The sequence below is a fragment of the Diaporthe citri genome, assembly GCF_014595645.1.
Source record: "Diaporthe citri strain NFHF-8-4 chromosome Unknown scaffold_10, whole genome shotgun sequence".
Lineage (NCBI taxonomy): Eukaryota > Fungi > Ascomycota > Sordariomycetes > Diaporthales > Diaporthaceae > Diaporthe > Diaporthe citri.
The window spans coordinates 1830438-1849875 of NW_025064855.1; the positions used below are offsets into that span (position 1 = coordinate 1830438).

The 19438-nt window shown below is 54.4% G+C and overlaps 4 protein-coding genes across 4 annotated transcripts; all 4 read left to right on the forward strand.

The window, feature by feature from the left end:
- Positions 1 to 354: 354 nt before the first annotated feature.
- Positions 355 to 6790, forward strand: INS49_003720 (uncharacterized protein; the record flags this gene model as incomplete). Its single annotated transcript, XM_043164510.1, has 8 exons — positions 355 to 706; positions 777 to 968; positions 2695 to 2709; positions 3332 to 3377; positions 3443 to 3766; positions 3830 to 5377; positions 5807 to 6361; positions 6421 to 6790. 8 exons carry the CDS (start codon positions 355 to 357, stop codon positions 6788 to 6790), a joined length of 3402 nt encoding a protein of 1133 aa, XP_043019275.1.
- Positions 6791 to 11886: 5096 nt separating this feature from the next.
- Positions 11887 to 13071, forward strand: INS49_003721 (uncharacterized protein; the record flags this gene model as incomplete). The annotated part of the gene is made up of 1 exon (XM_043164511.1): positions 11887 to 13071. The coding sequence occupies one exon, from the start codon at positions 11887 to 11889 to the stop codon at positions 13069 to 13071; it is 1185 nt and encodes a 394-aa protein (XP_043019276.1).
- A 1051-nt stretch (positions 13072 to 14122) lies between these two features.
- INS49_003722 (uncharacterized protein) lies at positions 14123 to 16961 on the forward strand (the record flags this gene model as incomplete). The annotated part of the gene is made up of 3 exons (XM_043164512.1): positions 14123 to 14140; positions 14352 to 16347; positions 16408 to 16961. The coding sequence occupies 3 exons, from the start codon at positions 14123 to 14125 to the stop codon at positions 16959 to 16961; spliced, it is 2568 nt and encodes an 855-aa protein (XP_043019277.1).
- A 1016-nt stretch (positions 16962 to 17977) lies between these two features.
- INS49_003723 (uncharacterized protein) lies at positions 17978 to 18699 on the forward strand (the record flags this gene model as incomplete). The annotated part of the gene is made up of 2 exons (XM_043164513.1): positions 17978 to 18368; positions 18488 to 18699. 2 exons carry the CDS (start codon positions 17978 to 17980, stop codon positions 18697 to 18699), a joined length of 603 nt encoding a protein of 200 aa, XP_043019278.1.
- Between the last annotated feature and the right edge of the window lie 739 nt (positions 18700 to 19438).

Genomic DNA, 19438 nt, shown 5'->3' on the forward strand with positions numbered 1-19438 from the left:
CCATCCGATTTTTCAAAGCGTCTTTTCCATTGCGCGCGCCTTCGACAGTAGCATTGCCTGAAACCTTTCCACACTTGAGCACCCATCTCCCATAGCACACTTCCGCCCACACCTCCCACTTCATCCATCTTGCACTTCTCCCCTCCGTCAATCACGAAGGTGGTCGAAAGACTCTGCCGCATCTTTGGCGAAATTCTTCCTTCCAGCAGGGTTACCATCCCATCTACGACAGGCAGGCACCCACAACATTCAACTGCCCTCGACCGTCCACAAAACTCCCACAAGACATTCAACCCAGCCTGAACCTCTCCACATCATCAAACCTCCAGCGCCACCGACGGAACACTGCCGACCATGGAGAGCGTCATCATCCTCATCTACGGTGAAGACCGACACCTCATCCACAAGCCTGCCGACTACGACAGCCTGGTCGACGTTGCGCGCGACAAGTTCCCTGAGGTTGACTCTGCCTACGATGACAACGACATTGCTTTCCACTTCACTCCAGAGTGGTTCGACGGCGACGTCAAGCTGGGCCGCGACGCTTTCGCCGAGGTGCACAATCGTGCCGTCCTTCGCGTCACCACGACTGCCTTTGTTCCTGCTCAGCGCTATGGCAAAGACGGCAAGATTCAAGCTGGTGGTTTTGCAGGCTCGCGTTCTGATTACCTGCCATACGAGAAGATGAGACTCTGCGTCATCCATGGTAGGTGCATAGTCAACCCCAGACACCCTCACATTGTATTACCTGCCGTGGCGTATACTAACGGCAGCAGTCCCTTCTGACCGCAAGGGTTGGTTCTCCGTGAAGCCTGGAATGGCTTTGTCGCGGCTAATGGCCGGCGCAGCCAAGTTCTTTGGGGTTGAACGTTATGACCACCGCTTTTACTACCAGCGTGAGGTCCTCGAGGACTACGATACGCCAGAGAGCATGGCCATGGAGGACTGCGACCTCGTGGAGATGCACAGTGAGTTTTGATTCACTGCTCTCAACCCTTACTGAATGCCAAGGGCCAGCAAAGAATGGTCAGAAACACATGCAGTACGACTCTGGTGGCAAAACAGCGACATTTTACACAAGTGAGGAGGCAAGGATGGAAGCAGGGTTTTGGCCTGGGTGGGCAGCAACCAAGCCTGAAAGCTATCGAGGGGACAATTTACAGTTGCGAAGCGAGGCGTCTTGCTCCAACCAATGAGTAGGTAGGCATCGTCGTTCATTCCTCTGACGACATGATTGATGCTTTTGTCGGACTTTCAATCCGGCTTGCCATGGCTAGCTTCAAGCTTGACTTCTCAAGCCTTCTCGGATAGAAAGCATTCAAGCCTTTTTTGACACATTTCCTGCATTGCCCCCGAGACGCTTGCCCGTTCACATGTCACACAAGCCTTTTTTGGGTCAATTCTGTTGCAGTGTTGGCAGTCTCGTTCAGCTTGTGCGCTGGATAAATCCAATCTGTGACCCTCAACTCTCGTTTGCTCAGCCATTCCTACCAACAGTCCCGTTCGATACGTCCCCTCCGAGTAGGTCTTGTTGACCTACAATGACGATGCCTTCGTCCACAGTCACACACGGCCAAATCTTTATATGCTAGTTCCCTTAGGATATAGCCCTTTTACGCCTTGTGGAGTGTTTATGACTTTGCATTGCCATAGTGAATAAAGGAGGGGTGGCCTGATGTCTCCTATGGCCAAGAATGACCTCTGTGGACGGAAGGTGTCTTACGAGATAATCTGTTGTAGGTCAACTTATATGTGCTGTGTGATATACTAGACATTCGGGCGGAATGTCTTTTATGGAGAGATTCGGTATTGACTACAAACACATCACTTCGGTCAGCTGTCCTGAAGGAGCAAGTCTCAAGGTTGGCTGGCTCGATTAAAAAGCTTGGGACTGAGTCCACTCTCAAGTGCTCCAGCCGCCCGGCCACATGTTTTCAGGTATGAGACAGTCTGATAATGATCACATTCGTAGTTTTATTTACTCCCTTTTGTTTCTTTCAACTTCACAGGCAGGGATAATGATCCCCGGTAGGAGACACGGCAATCTTCTTTTTCCCCATCCCTCAGAACTACTTTGTAGAATAGATAAACTCGCACGGAAGTCCGTATCTTTGCATTCTCTACCAATTTTTAGGCCGACCGGCGAAGTGAATTGTGCTTTCAAAGACGACTGCTGGTCTGGTCGAAGCGACGAATTTAGGTGAAATGCTTCAGTACAAGAATTCAACAGAGGTCATCGGATATTTGTCAAACTTACGAACATTGAAAGGCTTCAAGGTGTCAAAAACCGTTCTCCGGGGACCGATCTGACCGAGTGAGGCAACGCGGCCCACGATGTCCTCCGTCATTCCCAAGTATTTCCGGACATCGTGCATATTTTCTCTCGGAGTCCGCAGGTCAAAATGGGTCCTTGTGATACACTAATGTACTACCCAGACAGTTGATATCATGATGCTCGCAGACTCTACAGCGTCTCGATCGTCCTTTCAAATAGAAATCCGAGCAGAAATCTGCCCAGCCCGGAGGAGCTTTAATTTATCAGACATTCAGTACAATAGCCTCGCTCACGATCCTCATTTTCTTTGTTTTTAGTCATCGAACCCAAGGCCTAGGATTGCAGGATTAGACTGTTTGGGTGAAAAGTTAATTGATTGTGGCAAAGCGGTATCCAAGTATCTGATAACGAGCTCCCAGCCGACCTCCACGAAGGTTTGCGACCGGAAAACCGGCGAAGAATAATTAGGAATAGCTCGGCAGTTGTAACACAAGCGGCCGTGAAATCTAGCGCTTCCTATCTTGCCGATTTAAACCCGGGCAGATCTACATGTACCCAAGTACAAAACGCTTATCACACATCTTATGATGCTTATCTCTCTGAAGCAACATGGCCTGCTCAGTGCCGGCCGATCACTGGTGTGGTAAACCCCGCTGGCTTCAAGATGTCATCAACTTTGATAAGGTGGTCGGACATACTCTTGATTTTCCAGTGCAAAGCCTACGAGTAGGCAGTGGTCACCACACGTGATATGTCTTCTAATCTCCCCCTCACCTCGTCCGTAATACTTTTGGTTCAGGGAAATATTTCTGCGGCCCCATCTATACTGGTGACCATATCCTCTTCAAGAATCTCTGGCTGCTCATACCTGAGCGTCCTGTTCAGGAATTCGTATTTCTATAACGCTCATGTTCTAAACCAGAAGTACCTGACACACTGCCTTCGGCGTGCACTTCCATCTAATATTACCTCTCTCGATTAAGGGCTTTTCTTATTGCAGCAGACTATTCAATATGGCCAATGAAAATGGAGTCCTCGTACTGAGCCAGGGTATAGGATATGGCATCGTCGTTGGCATCGGAGCCTTCTTTGCTCTTATGATGTGAGGGATATCAGGCTAGGGATGCCACCACACACTCAGAAAAGCAACTAACTCTTCGTTGGCAGGCTTGCTATAACATACCTCCAGAATCGCTACACCACTTACTCAACAAAACAGTCTGAGGAGTTCAACACTGCATCCCGGAGCGTCAAACCGGGGCTCATCGCAGCAGGCATCGTCAGCTCTTGGACATGGAGCTCAACGCTCCTCACGTCGAGCACCTTTGCTTACTCGTACGGCATCGGCGGGCCCATGTGGTACGCAGCGATGGGTTCCTCGCAGATTCTCCTCTTCTCGTTGATCGCCATAAAAATCAAGACCAACGCCCCCGGCGCTCACACCTTCCCGGAGATTATCCTCGCGCACCACGGCCGCCTGAACCACCTCACGTACCTCTTTTTTGCGTTCGCAACCAACTTGCTTGTTGGATCATGCCTCGTCCTCGGAGGCAGTCAGGTCGTCGGCGCCCTGTCCGGTGTCAACGTCTACGGTGCCTGCTTTCTCATCCCGCTGGTGGTCGCGGCATATGTCATCGCCGGCGGCCTGCGGAGCACGTTCATCGCCGACTACGCGCACACGGTGATCCTGTTCGTCGCGATCCTCACGTTCGGCTTCAGCATGTACGAGACGAGCCCGACGGTCGGGAGCATCGGCAAGTTCTACGACCTCCTCCTCGAGGCCGGGAAGGACATGCCGATCCCCGGCAACGCGCACAACGGGTCGTACTTGACTTTCAAGTCGGATGATGGGCTCGTGTTCGCCATCGACTTGCTGGTTGCAGGATTTTGTACGGTCTGGCTGGACCAGGCCTACTGGCAACGCGCGATCGCCTCCCGGCCCGAGACATCTGTCAAAGCCTATCTGTTTGGCGGCATCGCGTGGTATGGAATACCGTTTGGATTTGCGACTGCGATGGGACTCGGCTGCGCGGCGCTGACGTCCAGCCCCTCGTTCCCGACATATCCCAATCCGCTCTCGGCAGCGCAGAACGGCAGTGGCCTGTCTGCTCCTGCAGCTGCTATCGCGTTGCTGGGAAGCGGTGGTGCGGGACTCCTGCTTCTGCTCTTGTTCATGGCCGTCACGAGTGCGACCAGTGCGGAGCTTATCGCGGTGTCGAGTCTCATCACGTTCGACATTTACAAGACATACATCAAGCCGACGGCGAGCTCTGATGAGCTTGTCCGGATGAGTCATTATGGCATCATAATGTTCTCCGTAATCCTGGCCTCATTTTGCTGCATACTGAACGCTGTCAGCATCAACTTGACCTGGGTACTGACTGTCCTTGGTGTGATTGTCGGTGGCGCCTCTATTCCCATTGGACTGATCTTGTTATGGGAGCCAATGTCGTCGGTGGCAGCCTTAATATCTCCCTGGATCGGCACCGCACTGGGCCTCGTTGCTTGGTTTGTCGTGACCAAGCTCCGCAGTGGAAGCATCTCGGTGGAAACGACAGGCGATGTTACGAACGCCGTGGCTGGGAACGTCACGTCGTGTTGCACCGGTGTTATCATGGCGTTCGTGTTATCATACCTTTCTCCATCAAAATGGGGATCAGCGGAGGCCAACGGCGATCTTCTTGCAAAGATCAGACTGGACAAGATCCTGCACGGCATCCCCACCAATTCCGCACCAGATACAGCAGTGGTCGACAACCGTGCTGGGTCGGACTTGGAAAAATCTGTGAAAGGTCCAATTGTACCCCAGGAAGAGAATAGTGACCAGCCTGCGTCGGACCCGGCCCCAGAAACTGTGGCCCCCACGGGAAACGCGATTGTAGACTTCCTTGAGGCTTCATACTTACAGCCTATGGACGCTCAACAGGCTCGAGTGGCAACGAGGCTGGCTTACGGATTCAACATTGCGTACTGGACCGTAGCAATGATCCTAGTACCATTTGCGTTCTTCGGCACCGAGTGGGAGTTTACACGAGCGGGTTTCGTGGGATGGTGCATTGTGTCTTTCATATGGGTGTGGTTCAGCGCACTGATTTGTATCATGTGGCCGATGTGGGAGAGCCGAGAAACGATGTGGGCGATCGTGAAAGGTATATTTCATGATGCTCGTGGGACGGAAAAGGCCTGATTCGGATTGGCACGGCGTCGTGCACGAATTTGAGAATCTTCCAGAGGCTTGTCAGAGTTGATAGTCAAGTGTTGTATTAAATCATTCTGCCTTGGTGTTTCGAGGAAATAATCATGGAGTCATGTTACCAGAAAGGGTGGGTAAGATCTTACAGGCGTCTAGTGCCTCGATTGTCCCGAAGTTTAGCCTGGCGCCACGATGATGTTGTGCTCAACCCCTCTCTGACCTTCCCCCTACCCATTTATTCCTATCGCGACTCCACGCCTCGCGCGGGCCTGCTCTCATCACAGTATCTAGTCTTCCGGTCTGTTTTGCGCTGCCAATATGATATCACCAAAACGCAGTGAGCTCCCACAGGAGGGAGTTCGAGACGAAGTGACGGCTGGCAACTCCGAGTCTGGTGGAGGGCCTTACACCCTCTTAATATTCACCTTCTCCCTCTATTCGATCATGGCGCGATTCGCCATTGAGCTTGGGAAAGAGTATCACCAGGGACCCAATGGTGTACCCAACATCAGTCACAAACTTATCGACCTTCACCGTGATGAGAACCTCGACGAGTGGTTCCTGACTCTCAACCCTAGCGGTCAGGTACCTATTATGACCCGAGAATGGGGAAACGGGTCGACAAAGCCACGCCTTGAAGTCACCACGGAGAGCGTGGTGATTTCGAAATTCTTCGGAGAAAACTTCTTTCCGGGGCTGCTCGGCGGTGCACACACAGGGGAGGTTGACAGGTTGCTGGCAAAGATACACGCAATACAAGCCTTCTCGTTGAGCATCAAAAGTCCTACAAAGGAGCAGGCGGTGGAAGTACCAGATCCAGGTCAGGACGAGCGGCTCGCCAGAACAGATATATCTGACAAGTATCGGCGTGCGCTAGAGTATAAAAGAGTACAGTAAGTATCCATTGATCACTACTTGCTGAGTGCCTCTGCTGTATGACTAACAGTAGCAGCTACTATGACAACTTGGCGTACGCGTTGCGACCAGAAAATATACAGAAGGCAAAAACCCAAGCCGCCGACCTCTTCCAGGAACTCCTGCTGATTTGTCGAGAACACCACTCGAGCCCGGCCACTGAGCAAGAGCAGGATCGGGCTATCTGGCTGTTTGGTGCTGGAACGGGTCCGACCATCCTGGACGCACACGCTGTGGCTTTAATAGCTCGTATAGATGATGCAGGTCAGGAAGAACTAGTGCCAGGTGACCTGCTGGCCTACGCACGAAAGGTTCGCAGCTTGCCCGCTTGGGAGGCTGTAACCCATGGCAGGGAGACAATCTGGAACAAGGGTTATGGGCATGTCTACCTCCTCAAAGACTTCTGAGCAGGAGGGAGGGACAGAGCAACTCCGTTGTGTGGCTTTGTGAAGGCACTTCCAGTCTCATATGTCAGTCTAGTCCATTGAATGCCGAGGTGCCGTCCAGAGCCGTGAAGAGATGCGAGTCCAATCCGTGATGGGCGACTGACTGCACGACTTGAGTCAAAGAAGTCAGGCGGAAGAGATGTGATCTCTGAGAGTTGCCAGGCGGTGGGGATTGGAAGGGCAAGACCGCAACCTTGTTGACTAGTGAATGCCTGTTCGTTGCTTCTGACAAACGCTCGCGCCATGTGATAATGGTTCTGTGGCCGTATATGATCGGGACCTGTCCTGCTGAGGACCGAAACACATCCCGAATACCCGACCAGCCCGAGGAAGTGATTTTCAGTTTTGACGGCCCAGCCACGCAGCGTAATGCCTTCAAGCTCAACAAATGGTCATGTCGCCGAAATCAGCCAAAATTTTCATCGTTACTGGCCAATTGGCGGGCCACGGCGGCATCTGATGTCAGGGTATGGCCTGACAATACCATCGTGAAGGGTGGGAGCTCGGAGAGGCTTATCGTCGAGGAGGTGGCAGTGTGCCGGCCAAAGTAGTACCGAAAGGGGTGAGTTTCTCGGGTGAAGCCGGCCCCACCCCGGGGCTCAGTCCAATGATCACGGAGGCGCCTTGGGATCTCGGCGGCATTATCCCACAATGCATTTTAGCCAGAGCCGCTAAGGAAACACAATGGCTTGTGTTTTGTCAGGGGTTGAGCCGCGGTGTGCGCTTCTCCTGGACGACGGCTTTGGGAATGGAGCCAGCTCGGTCCGTTTTCCAGAGCGGTGGGTGTGGGTCTGCGGGCTTGAAGTGGACACTCTGGGGCATCTGGGGTGACCCACAGCCCCGAACACTCCCCGTATCAGGCGCTGACACGGCACGATGGAAGGGCCGTTTGCTGCAGCCTGCAGGAGATTCCATGGGGCGAGAGATAAGGGGGTGCACTGGACAGTCACGGGCCGTGGTTCCTGATGGAAGCCATCGTGAGAATGCGGTCCTGCGCAGCGTCAGCTGTCCTCCATGAGTCGCTCAGACTCTGCCCGGTGGCCGGCAACTAACGGCGGCTACGGCGTCCCGTGGACTGCTTCCGAGGCGAAGGAAATGGATGATGCCGCGCATCTTTGCTTGCAATCAGTAGAGGTAACCTGCCGGGTTTGGCCACATCACACGGAAACGCCTGCACATCGAGCCGTCGCTGAGCCGTCGATTTGCCTCAGTTGCCTCAGTCGCCTCCGTCGATGCTCGATCGATTGACTGCATTGCTGGTTGATGGCGAAATGATGTGCAGTCTCCGTAGTAAGTGTCTGCAAAAAGAAGAGGCCGCCGTGCGGCCGCACGGAACTGACGGAACTGACGGATCGAGCTATTCCAGCCAGCCATCGGAGCAGTCGCCAGCGAGGGGAAAAGGCTGGAGCACCAACGGCTACAGTACACTCCCGTATAACAAAACGCACGAAACTGGAGAGTGCCTGCCTGGCTGTGGTTCCTCCCATCCACTGAGGATAGCCGCTGCATGGCACGTTCTTCCCCTATTCAGCTGCTGAGACAGAGGCTTGAACCAACAGAGTAATCCGAAAATAGTGAAAAGGCGGTAGGAGAGGTTCTTGTTTTGTAAGCAGCCAATCATGGTGTGCTTGCCAACGGGCAGCGCGGCGGTCCAGACTTTGCGATCTTCAGGTCCAATGGGACTTAGGCGGAGGGCCGCTTACAATGGACCGACGGGCGTTTTGGCAGTCTGCTTGTGAATACTGTGTTGCCGTCTGCCTGCCTTGGGTGGCAATTGATAATTCGACGCCGGAACCTATACACCTGCGTGTATGCAGACATCTTGGAAACGGAGTCACATCTAACCTCAAAAGTGCATATAAGCAGTAAATATAGACGGGTGGACAGCGGCCTCGGGGAAGCATGTTGGTGTGCAGTAAAAGTGCTCAGGCTCGGAGGTCTTGAAACTTTGTGAGCGGTCCGGGCCAGGCGGCCAACGCCAGATACCAGGGATAACATCAAGAGACCCATTAAGCTAGCCGTGCAAACATGAATCAGTGATGGCTGGCATCCTGCATCCTGCAGCCAAACCTTGTACCGAAAGTGATCAGTACGTGGAACAAATAGCAACAGCAGGCTTGTAGACTCGAACTGCATTCCTGTGTCGGGCGGGAAGACACAGTCGGGGTCTCAAACCCAGCGGATCCGCGCCCGACTAACCAATATGCATGCTGACGATGGCTTCAGTGTGTCATGGGCGTGGGCAGGGTCGGAATGCGGTGGGGACCAGGCCAAAGAAGCATCGCGTCATGCGCGATGAGGCAATTGCAAGCTTGTGAGCCGTGCAGTAGTGAGGGCTTCGTGAGCCTACGTTTTGGGAATGAGCCGATGACACTTGGCGGCGAGGCATGGAGCAACACCTGCAGGGTCCCTTGGCGGCACCCGTCAGAGATCTGCAACGTTGGTCCGGCTTGGACCAGGAAGGGCTCGATGTTGCCAGCGCTCTGAGATGAGGCAGCTGTGATGAAAGGGACCCACTCGGGCCTAGTCATCGCGATGGTCGTCTCCCGTCAGGGGCCGCCAGAATGACGCCGACGAATGACGCCCCTGGCCGATGACGTCGTGGAGCTGTGCCCCGCCATGCACGGTCATGCCTTCCCCAAAGACGCAAGAGGGCGGACGATGCGGGATAATAATGGGGCCAGGCACAGGCCAGCGAAGGGCCTGGGCCCGTGAACGGTGGAAACGGTCCCCGATCGGGGACTACACAGTGACTGATGGAAACGACGGGCAGAAAGACGGAGTAAAACGCGCATGCAACCGGGTACTCTGGCAACACGCCGTGCCGAACTGTAGCTGCATCGTCGCACTGCTCTCGGGACCGGGAAATGTTGCCCTGTAGTGTAGGAGCGTATTAGACAGCACCTTACAGCCCCGACCCAGACGCACGTCACTTAGCCACGTTGATCACTGCCTCCTTGAATTGACGTCACTTTTCTTCGTATGGCCCTCGCCGGTTGTCTACTGCAACGTGCAACGTGCGAGCTAATTGTTGACTGGGACGAAAGAAAACGGTGGATGGGCGGGCAACCAGGCATTGGCAACTCAACCCCTTTGGAAACTCTGCTCAAACTGCTCAACTGCACTGACTGTGGGTAGTCCCGCCTGTGACACCAGCACCATCTGCCACGTTGTGACGGGACAGGAAATGATCAGAGGCTGTCCAACCCAAACGCGTGGTCCTCCCCGCCCAGCCCCAGCATATGGTCCAAAACCAGCAAATAGTTCAGATCTGGGGTTACCGGCGAGGTCACTGGGGTGCAATATAGCATTCATCCTTTGCAAGGGCCCGAGACCCCCAGCTTGGAGGACAAAGGCGTCGCGGTGGTGTCCGAGATAGAGTGGCCGGAGCAGATGAGCGGGATGGCAGTCGGGGGATTCCATGCTCATGCCGATCTTTTTGGTGGAGGGACGGCTACAGCCTGCGGCTCAGTTGCACGCGGCCGGCCAGCCAGCCTTGGCCGTTTGGCCCTCGAAGTCTAATAAAAGTGATGGCCCAGGAACGACATCAAAGCGCCGGCATGTACATACATCGCGGGGCGGTGAGGTCGGGCTCTTTTATTTGATCTGAGATGGTAGAGCTAATCTGTCTCGCTGAGGGAATTGCCGTCGCCAAAGGGTGGCAGGTCAGCAGAGAACCCACCACCCGTTCGCTGCCAGGTCCGAAGCCCAGCCTTAAGGACCCACTCATTGTCAGCCCAGAGATCACAGCATTTCAGCAAAGAGATTTTGACTGAACATCGCCTGTCTAAGATGGGTTCTGGTGTGAATACGGGCAGAGTCGAGAGTGACTCTTCGCTTGTTCACCTGAGCGATTAGGGGAGAGACGGCGAGAAATAAGCCGGTCAACACCACCAAGTTGGTGAGTCTTGGGTGGTGCGCTGTGCGACTTGCTGCACTCCTTTCCTGCGGCCGGCTTATACGAGAGGAGGAGGGGGTTGCAGCACATACAGACACCCAAGCATGCCGCCAGCCTGCTCGTCACATCCAGCGGCTGGGGTCTATGCAGCAGTGACAGTGACAATGTGCTGTATTATTAGTATTCTGTACTACCTCGAAAGTTTCTCACCGTGTCTGCCGCTGCCGTAGGCACACGTAGGCTGCTTCTGTAGGATGCACAGAAACAAAACAAATGTCTCAGACGTTGGCCGTCTGGTCAGCCCATCCGCTCGTCCTCACAACAGGCTGCGCCCCTAGCCAATGACAATGACGATGCAATCGAAAGACCGTCCAGCCGTCCCATTCCGGGTCTGCGGACCAACCTTGTCATGCACTAAAATCTCTCATTTGGAAGAGCCCAATCAGGCCTTGGTCAGGACATGGTGATGGTGGCTCAGATTGCAGGCCGTTTTGCAAGCTCGGCCTTGGCCAGACCAACACCGGTCCGTTTCAGCCAGCGTCTGTTGGCCCGTTGCTAGACCCACAGAACCGGAAAGGTCTGATTCTAACACATTCCACAGGCAGGTGGTGCAGGATTTGTTTGCGAGAAACCTTGGAAGGGAGCCCCACTCCCCCATCACCCAGAGGCGCGGCCGGAGACTGGTAGCGCTGGACCGACAGCGTTGGACAGTGGGCCCCTGGTCACACACATGGGCCCCACCTGCTTTTCCCAGTGGGCTTTCCCTGCGCTCCTCCCCCCGGCAGCCGACCACAGCGACGTCAGGGACGAGGGACTCCATGTGAGGTAACTGCGACTCACGAACCACAGACCCCTCCTTCGCTTTCCCTTCGCCTTCGGACACCTCTGGTTGTCATACATAAATGCATTCTCCCTCCCTTCTCCCAAAACCACTTTCCCTCCTGCCTCACTTCATTAAACCCAACCACCATCATCAACTCCGTTCAAATCATCAAGACTCCCATCACGACGAATAATCACGTTCGTCGTTGTCCTCAATACTTCATCTTCAACTAGTCCATCACCCAGGACTATCCCTCCAACTATCATCCACCCCCCACTTTCCCAACCTCACCGTCCAGACACCCTCATCAGTCAGCTCTCTCAAAGTCCTGTCACAATGGCGAACAAGTCTCTCAAGGCCGTTCACTTTGGCGCTGGCAACATTGGCCGTGGCTTCGTCGCCTGCTTCCTGCACAACAGCGGATATGAGGTCGTCTTCGCCGATGTCGTGCCCGAAGTTGTTGACAAGCTGAACTCCACCAAGGAGTACAAGGTCATCGAGGTCGGCACCGAGGGCACAACAGAAAACATCATCACCAACTACCGTGCAATCAACTCAAGGACTCACGCCGAGGACCTGGTGAATGAGATTGCCACTGCCGATGTCGTCACCTGCTCGGTTGGCCCTACCATCCTCAAGTTCATCGCACCTGTCATCGCTCAGGGCATCGACAAGCGTGCTGAGGACCTCAAGCCGCTCGCTGTCATTGCTTGCGAGAACATGATCAACGCAACCACCGCCCTTGCCGATCACATCAAGGACCCTAAGAACACCCCGGCAGAGCGCCTCGACACCCACGACAAGCGCGCCCGCTACGCCAACTCTGCTATCGACAGAATTGTCCCTGCACAAGACGCCGACGCTGGACTCAACGTCAAGCTCGAGAAGTTCTACGAGTGGGTTGTGGAGCAGCTGCCCTTCGAGGGCGAGCACCCCCCAATCGACGGCATCAACTGGGTCGAGCACCTCGAGCCCTTCATCGAGCGTAAGCTGTACACTGTCAACACTGGTCACGCCACCGCCGCCTACCACGGATATAACCGCAAGAAGCGCACCGTCTACGACGCCCTGCAAGACAAGGAGATCCTGGCCGAGGTTAAGAAGGCCCTGGCCAACACCTCCGACCTGATCACCTCCAAGCACGAGACCTCCGAGGAGGAGCAGGCTGCATATGTCAAGAAGATCATCTCCCGCATTGGAAACCCCCACCTTGAGGATGCCGTCGAGCGTGTCGGCCGTGCTCCTCTCCGGAAGCTTGGTCGAAAGGAGCGGTTCATCGGACCCGCTGCTGCGCTTGCGGAGTTGGGCAAGGACTGCAGCGGCCTTCTCGATGCCGCTGAGATGGCGCTCCGTTTCCAGAACGTCGAGGGCGACGAGGAGTCTGCGGAGCTCGCCCAGAAGATGGCATCCATGGACGCCGACTCTATTGTTGGCGAGGTTTGCGGGCTGCAGAAGTCCGAGAAGCTTTACCCCATGATGGTAGACATTGTCAAGAAGGTGCAGGCCGATGCTGAGGACTAGACGTTCCCATGACTGTCTAGATGAGATTTCATGACGAGACGAGATTCGGCGTTTCAAACTGGTTCTAGGGATTATCGTACGGTGTTCGGGGAAACGGGATTACGGACATGCATACCCCATTATGGCTGGCTTTACTTTTTTTTTGTCTGGTATTCAGCATCACCTGAGAAATGGTGAGGGGAAACTTGCCGTCCAGCATGAGACAGAGCAACCAAAATAAACAAGACGTTCTGAACTAAGATTTTGTGCCTCAACATGTTCTGTGATCATTGTAGGGGATGATGAAGCCGAGACTGAGCAAACGTCTGGGTGCCGAGGAGATGCCTAAGACCCCGGGTTCGCTCCTCCCAGACAGATGGTAGCGTAGATGTCTTCAATTCTCAAAAGAAACGCCACAGGGACCAACGAGTGGAGATAGAGGCAGTGGCCGCCCAACAATACAAAGGCACGGTTTTCACAGTGGTTGGTGGTGATAGTTGAGAGATAGTCTTGTTGGTCAAAAGTTGAGGACGACGACATGGCCGACCGTGGTGTTCATCTGTACAACTCCAGCCTTGAATTCGTAGTGGCTAGTATTGTTGGTGAGAGCACTAAACTTTACCCCCGCAGGTAACGCTTTTGGGCCAACTTGGCTGGGCGAACGGGGTGTCCATAAAGGGCTCTTAGCACCACCCCACAAATTGCTGCCTCAGGCAAAAAGGCCCTTGCCCAAGGCTGAGCTCCCCAAAGACCACATCTCAATTGGCAGTGAACCTTGCGAGAGCTCCCTGAGACGTGGCAGCAGCTTGCCATTCACCCACAGGGACACTACCCACATCACGCCCGACCAACTCCTACTGGCCCCTGCCATCGCATTCTCTCTACATCCAATTCCATCAATCAGTTCTGGGTTGAACAAGGTCAACTCTGTTCACCACAGAAAGAGTCGTCCTTCCTTGATGTTGGCTTGTCTGCCACCGACATACGCCCCACCACCCTGAACCTCGAATCCACGACGAGCGATTGTCCCCTTCTAAACCTCGAGCCACGAAATCGATAGCACCTGCCCAGCATGAGGCTCGACGTCAAGGTACGCGCATCCCAGCCTTACCACCACCGGCCCAGTCCTGCCGCAGTTGGATAGCTTCATGGGAGCAACAGATACCCCTGGCATCGTCGCTAGTCGCATTGGAGCTGCTGCTTCGAAGCCCAAGCCGTGGCAGGCCGGCTCTTCCCAGACGCATCCCACAATGTAGAAGACGGACAGGAGAATTGCTAACATCGTGTCTTTCTGAATGCAGCGCCAGCTCTTCGCCCGGAGCGAGCGTGTCAAGGGCATCGACTTCCACCCGACGGAGCCATGGATACTCACCACCCTCTACAGCGGCCACGTATACATCTGGAGCTACGAGACGCAGGCCATCGTCAAGACATTCGAGCTGACGGACGTGCCCGTGCGTGCGGGTCGATTCATCGCGCGGAAGAACTGGATTGTGTGCGGCAGCGATGACTTCCAACTGCGAGTCCACAACTACAACACATCAGAAAAGGTCGCCAGCTTCGAGGCGCATCCCGACTATATCCGCGCAATCTGTGTCCACCCGACGCAGCCATTCGTCTTGACGGCTAGTGATGACATGACGATCAAGTTATGGAATTGGGACCTTGGGTGGAAGTGCCAGCAGACCTTCGAGGGACACTCGCATTATGTCATGTCGCTGGCAATCAATCCCAAGGATACCAACACATTTGCGTCAGCATGTCTGGACAGGACAGTCAAGATCTGGTCGCTCGGGTCGTCGACAGCAAACTTCACCCTGGAGGCACATGAGCAAAAAGGCGTCAACCACGTCGACTACTACCCACATTCCGACAAGCCATACCTCCTTACCACCAGCGACGACCGAACAGTAAAGATCTGGGACTACACCACCAAGTCTCTCATCGCCACCCTCGAGGGTCACACCAACAACGTGAGCTTTGCGTGCTATCATCCTGAGCTCCCGGTCATCATTTCCGGTTCAGAGGATGGAACCCTACGAATATGGCACGCTGCTACCTACCGCTTCGAGCAGAGCTTGAACTACGGCCTGGAGCGAGCCTGGTGCGTCAGCTATCAGCGGGGCAAGCAGAGTGTCGCCGTGGGCTACGACGAAGGATCGGTCGTGGTCAAGCTTGGTCGCGAGGAGCCAGCCGTCTCGATGGACGGCTCCGGCAAGCTAATCTGGGCCAAACATAACGAGGTGGTCTCGGCTATCATCAAGGGTGGCGAGGCTACCAAGGACAACGTGCCCATCAACCTCACCACCAAGGATCTCGGCAGCTGCGAAGTTTACCCATCTACCCTCTCACATTCGGCCAACGGTCGGTTCGTCGCGGTCTGCGGTGACGGCGAATTCATTGTATACACTGCACTCGCGTGGCGCAATAAGCAATTCGGATCGGCGCTGGACTTTGTCTGGGCCTCCAAAGAAAACTCGAACGACTTTGCCATCCGTGAGTCCCCGACCAGCGTCAAGGTATTCAAGAACTTCGTCGAGAAGCAAGGCGGCTTGGATGTCGGCTTCCAGGCGGATGGCCTGGCCGGAGGAGTGCTCCTCGGTGTCAAGGGCCAAGGAGGCATCAGCTTCTTCGATTGGGCGACAGGTGGCTTGGTCAGGCGGATCGAGGTGGAGCCTCGTGAGGTCTATTGGAGTGAGAGCGGGGAGCTGGTTGCCTTGGCCTGCGATGATACCTGCTACATCCTGCGCTTCAGTCGCGAGGCTTACCAGGAGGGCTTGCAGTCCGGCCAAGTCGAGGACGATGGTGTCGAGGCGGCCTTCGAGGTCATCACTGATATCAGCGAGGGCGTGAGGACCGGAGAGTGGGTGGGTGACTGCTTCCTGTTCACCAACTCCACCAACCGTCTGAACTACCTTGTTGGCGACCAGACATACACAGTGTCGCATTTCGACCAGCCCATGTATATCCTTGGTTACATCCAGCGCGACTCCAGGATCTACCTCTGCAACAAGGACGTCGCTGTCACCTCATTCGCCCTGTCACTGCCCGTGCTCGAGTACCAGACTCTGGTTCTCCGCGAGGAACTCGAGGCAGCCCAGGAGCTGCTTGCGGCAATTCCAGAGGGCGAGCTCAACAAGGTCGCCCGATTCTTGGACGGCCAAGGACACAAGGAACTCGCGCTAGACGTTGCCACCGACCCTGAGCACAAGTTCGAGCTTGCTCTTGCGCTGAGCCGGCTGGATATCGCGCTTGACCTCGCCAAGGAGGCCGATGTTGAGCATCGATGGAAGACTGGTAAGTTGTGTCTTTGCCTGACGATCGATATGAATAGACCACTAATAAAACGATTTCTAGTCGGTGACGCTGCTCTCACAGCTTGGGACGTTTCTCTGGCCGCCGAGTGCTTTTCACACGCCAACGATCTCGGCTCACTGCTCCTCGTTTACTCCTCAACCGCCGATCGCGAAGGTTTAGCATCACTTGCCAGCAAGGCCGAGGATGCCGGCGCCCACAACGTTGCTTTCTCCGCGAAGTGGCTCCTTGCAGATGTCGAGGGCTGTGTTAACATTCTCGTCAAGACCGAACGTCTCGCCGAAGCTGTGCTCTTCTCACAAACTTACAAGCCCAGTCTGACTGCGGACGTGGTCAAACAGTGGAAGGAGTCCCTGGAAAAGGGCAAGAAGGGCCGTGTTGCAAAGACGATTGGAGCCCCTGGTGCTGAGGGTGACGAGGAGCTGTTCCCTGAGTGGGACGAGTGGCTGCGCCTAGAGAAAGAGGGTGGCACAGCTACCGATGTGGATGTCGAGATGGAGAACGGCAAGCCGGCGGCAGAGGCTGAGAGCGAGGAAACTGCTGAGGAGGCAGACGAGAATGAGGAAGAGGATGCTGAGGCGGATGAGGAAGAGTAGTGCACTACCTCACCAGAAGGAAAAGTTGACGGTCAGGACATATCGTCGGGCGAGGCGGAAGTTTTGACACCGTCAGGCTCAAGCGACAATGGCCACGGCTCCAGATGGAGTCTGGCGCGGAGTGACTGGAGCGAAATCAAGCAGGCTTAGAGGAGTTTTAGTGGATCCCAAAATCGCGATTGAGGGAAAGGGTATAAAAGTTGTAGACTACCCAACACAGTAGGTTTAGCCACGGGCACAATCTGCACCGCTGGTTTTGATGAGCACCACTGGTGGATGGTTCAACGCGCTCATGTCAGGCCTCTAATAAACGAATATCTTACGACAAATTATGGCCCTTGGGCTTCCTGGGTCTCGCTGCTTGGTGCAGATGCAATTAGTAAATATCACAGCCAGGACAATCCTGACTATTTAAACCGGCCAGTCTTTCTTATTAAAGCTAGGCTGCGAAGTATATCACACGAGGGACGGAAGCTTGGCAAGTTGAGTGCCTGCAGTGTTGCTATTTGGAGGTCGAAAAAGTAATTTCCACCAGACGGCCTTTTCTAATCTTCTCATATCCGTGGCGACCTGTGACCCTAGGGAGGCCAAGCAAATGTTCCTGCACATCAAACTCTTCGGACTGAGCTATTGTCCTCTTTCTCCCCTCCTACTCGTTAATTCCGGTCTCTGAGGAGTGAAGAGCATCGCGGGTTGCCAAATGCGCCGCTTCAGAAAGTGAGACAAAATTGGGTGCTGTTTCACAAATCCTTCAAGCCATCTTCGATGGGAGCCAATCAAGCACCGGCATGAGGCAGTTTACTTAAATAGATGCTGTTGTGTCACCGAAGGGCTCCTGGTTCGGGTTGTCGAGACGCATGTGAGCTGGATGCTGACAAGCCACCACGGAACTTGACCTTTAATATACCGCAATCAGTCCTTCCCCATGGGTTTCGAGGTCAATTGTTTCTTCCCGTATAGATGGTTCGTTTCAACGTCTTCTCATTACAAGCGTGAATGACTCCCCAACTCCACTCATGGCCATGTCTCGCCCTTCGAACACAGCTTTATTTTTTCTGAATACTGCAGCCATCACTCGCCGAGTACAAAGTAGCAGTGCTGCGCCACCTAAAACGAAGAACTACATCGACACAATCTCGGGATACAATGAGCTATCTGCATGCGCCGTGAACGTTCTCAGCACCGTCGTGCGGGATGAAAACAGCGGCTGTCAAGATACATACGCTCTTACGAGCTACAGTTGTTTCTGCACCGATAGCAGCTCGTTCTTCAGCAATGTGATCTCAAGGGACGTGGTTTCCGGTTGCAACTCATCCATTGCAAGCCCCCAGGCCACGAGCGCTCTGAGTGTCTTTGATGCTTATTGCGCGCTGGGCGTGGCCGCCGGCCTGGTAACAACTCAGATCTGTAAGTCAACAGGGACGAGATCCAATCTCTATTCAGAACCGATATATGAGTTTGAACAGCCTCTGCCGATATCACGAGAAATCAAATCTGAGCTCCTCACTGATACCACGAATGAGCAGCTCCCACTGATGCTGGCTCCGCGTCACCAGCTGCGAGTGCCCCAACAACCTCGCCAACACAGACATCCGGTTCTGCCTCAACTTCGCCTCCACAGGGCCAATCGAGCAATATTGGAACAGCCATTGGGGCCGGCGTCGGTGTGGCGGCCGGCCTCATAGGGCTAGCTGTAGTAATATGGGTTATTTTGGAGGAGGAGATACCGCAAAGCTAAGGCGGCACGAGCACAACTGTCACAGGCACAACACATGACTGCGGCAGGCGGAGTGAGCTACGAGCGTGGCATCAAAGTGGGCAATTCTACCGAGATGCCTACGTATGAACAGCACGTGAGGGAGATGCAAGGTCATGAGCCGTCTGAAACCCCTCAACAACAAGCACAGGCAACTCCTGTATATTATCGGCCGCAAGAACTATCCGGGTCATATCCACGGGAGAGGAGAGACGGATAAATAGGACGGGTCTATCAATAGTGGAAATATGTGCGGCCAGAACGGTGATTTCGAGCTCTAGTTTCTACGCTCTTGGCAATGACGCAGAGGGAAACAGCGTTATCCTCTCGTGCTTGCGCAGTGAAATGCTTCGTCCAAGAAGAGGGCATCATGGCGCTGAAACCTCGCCGGACTTTTGGCTGAGCAAGTGAGACCAGGGAATCGTAGGTATTTCATAAGATGTCTACATCTAGTATTCTCAGCATTTTTACGGAGGAAAGCCTATTTCTCGGATCCATGAAATTGCACATTCGAATCAGTTGTGTCAGAGAGTGCCACACTCATTGATCATCGAGAAGGACAGCCCAGCAAGCAAACTCGTCCGTCTTCTAGGCATCAATTGGTACCCCCACACATATGGCGACATCTGGTGCAATGTTCCTCCACCGCTGCATCTTGACTGCTGGATCGTGGGTAACATCCCCAGGACGGAAACTTGTACGACATCCGAGCGACATCCGC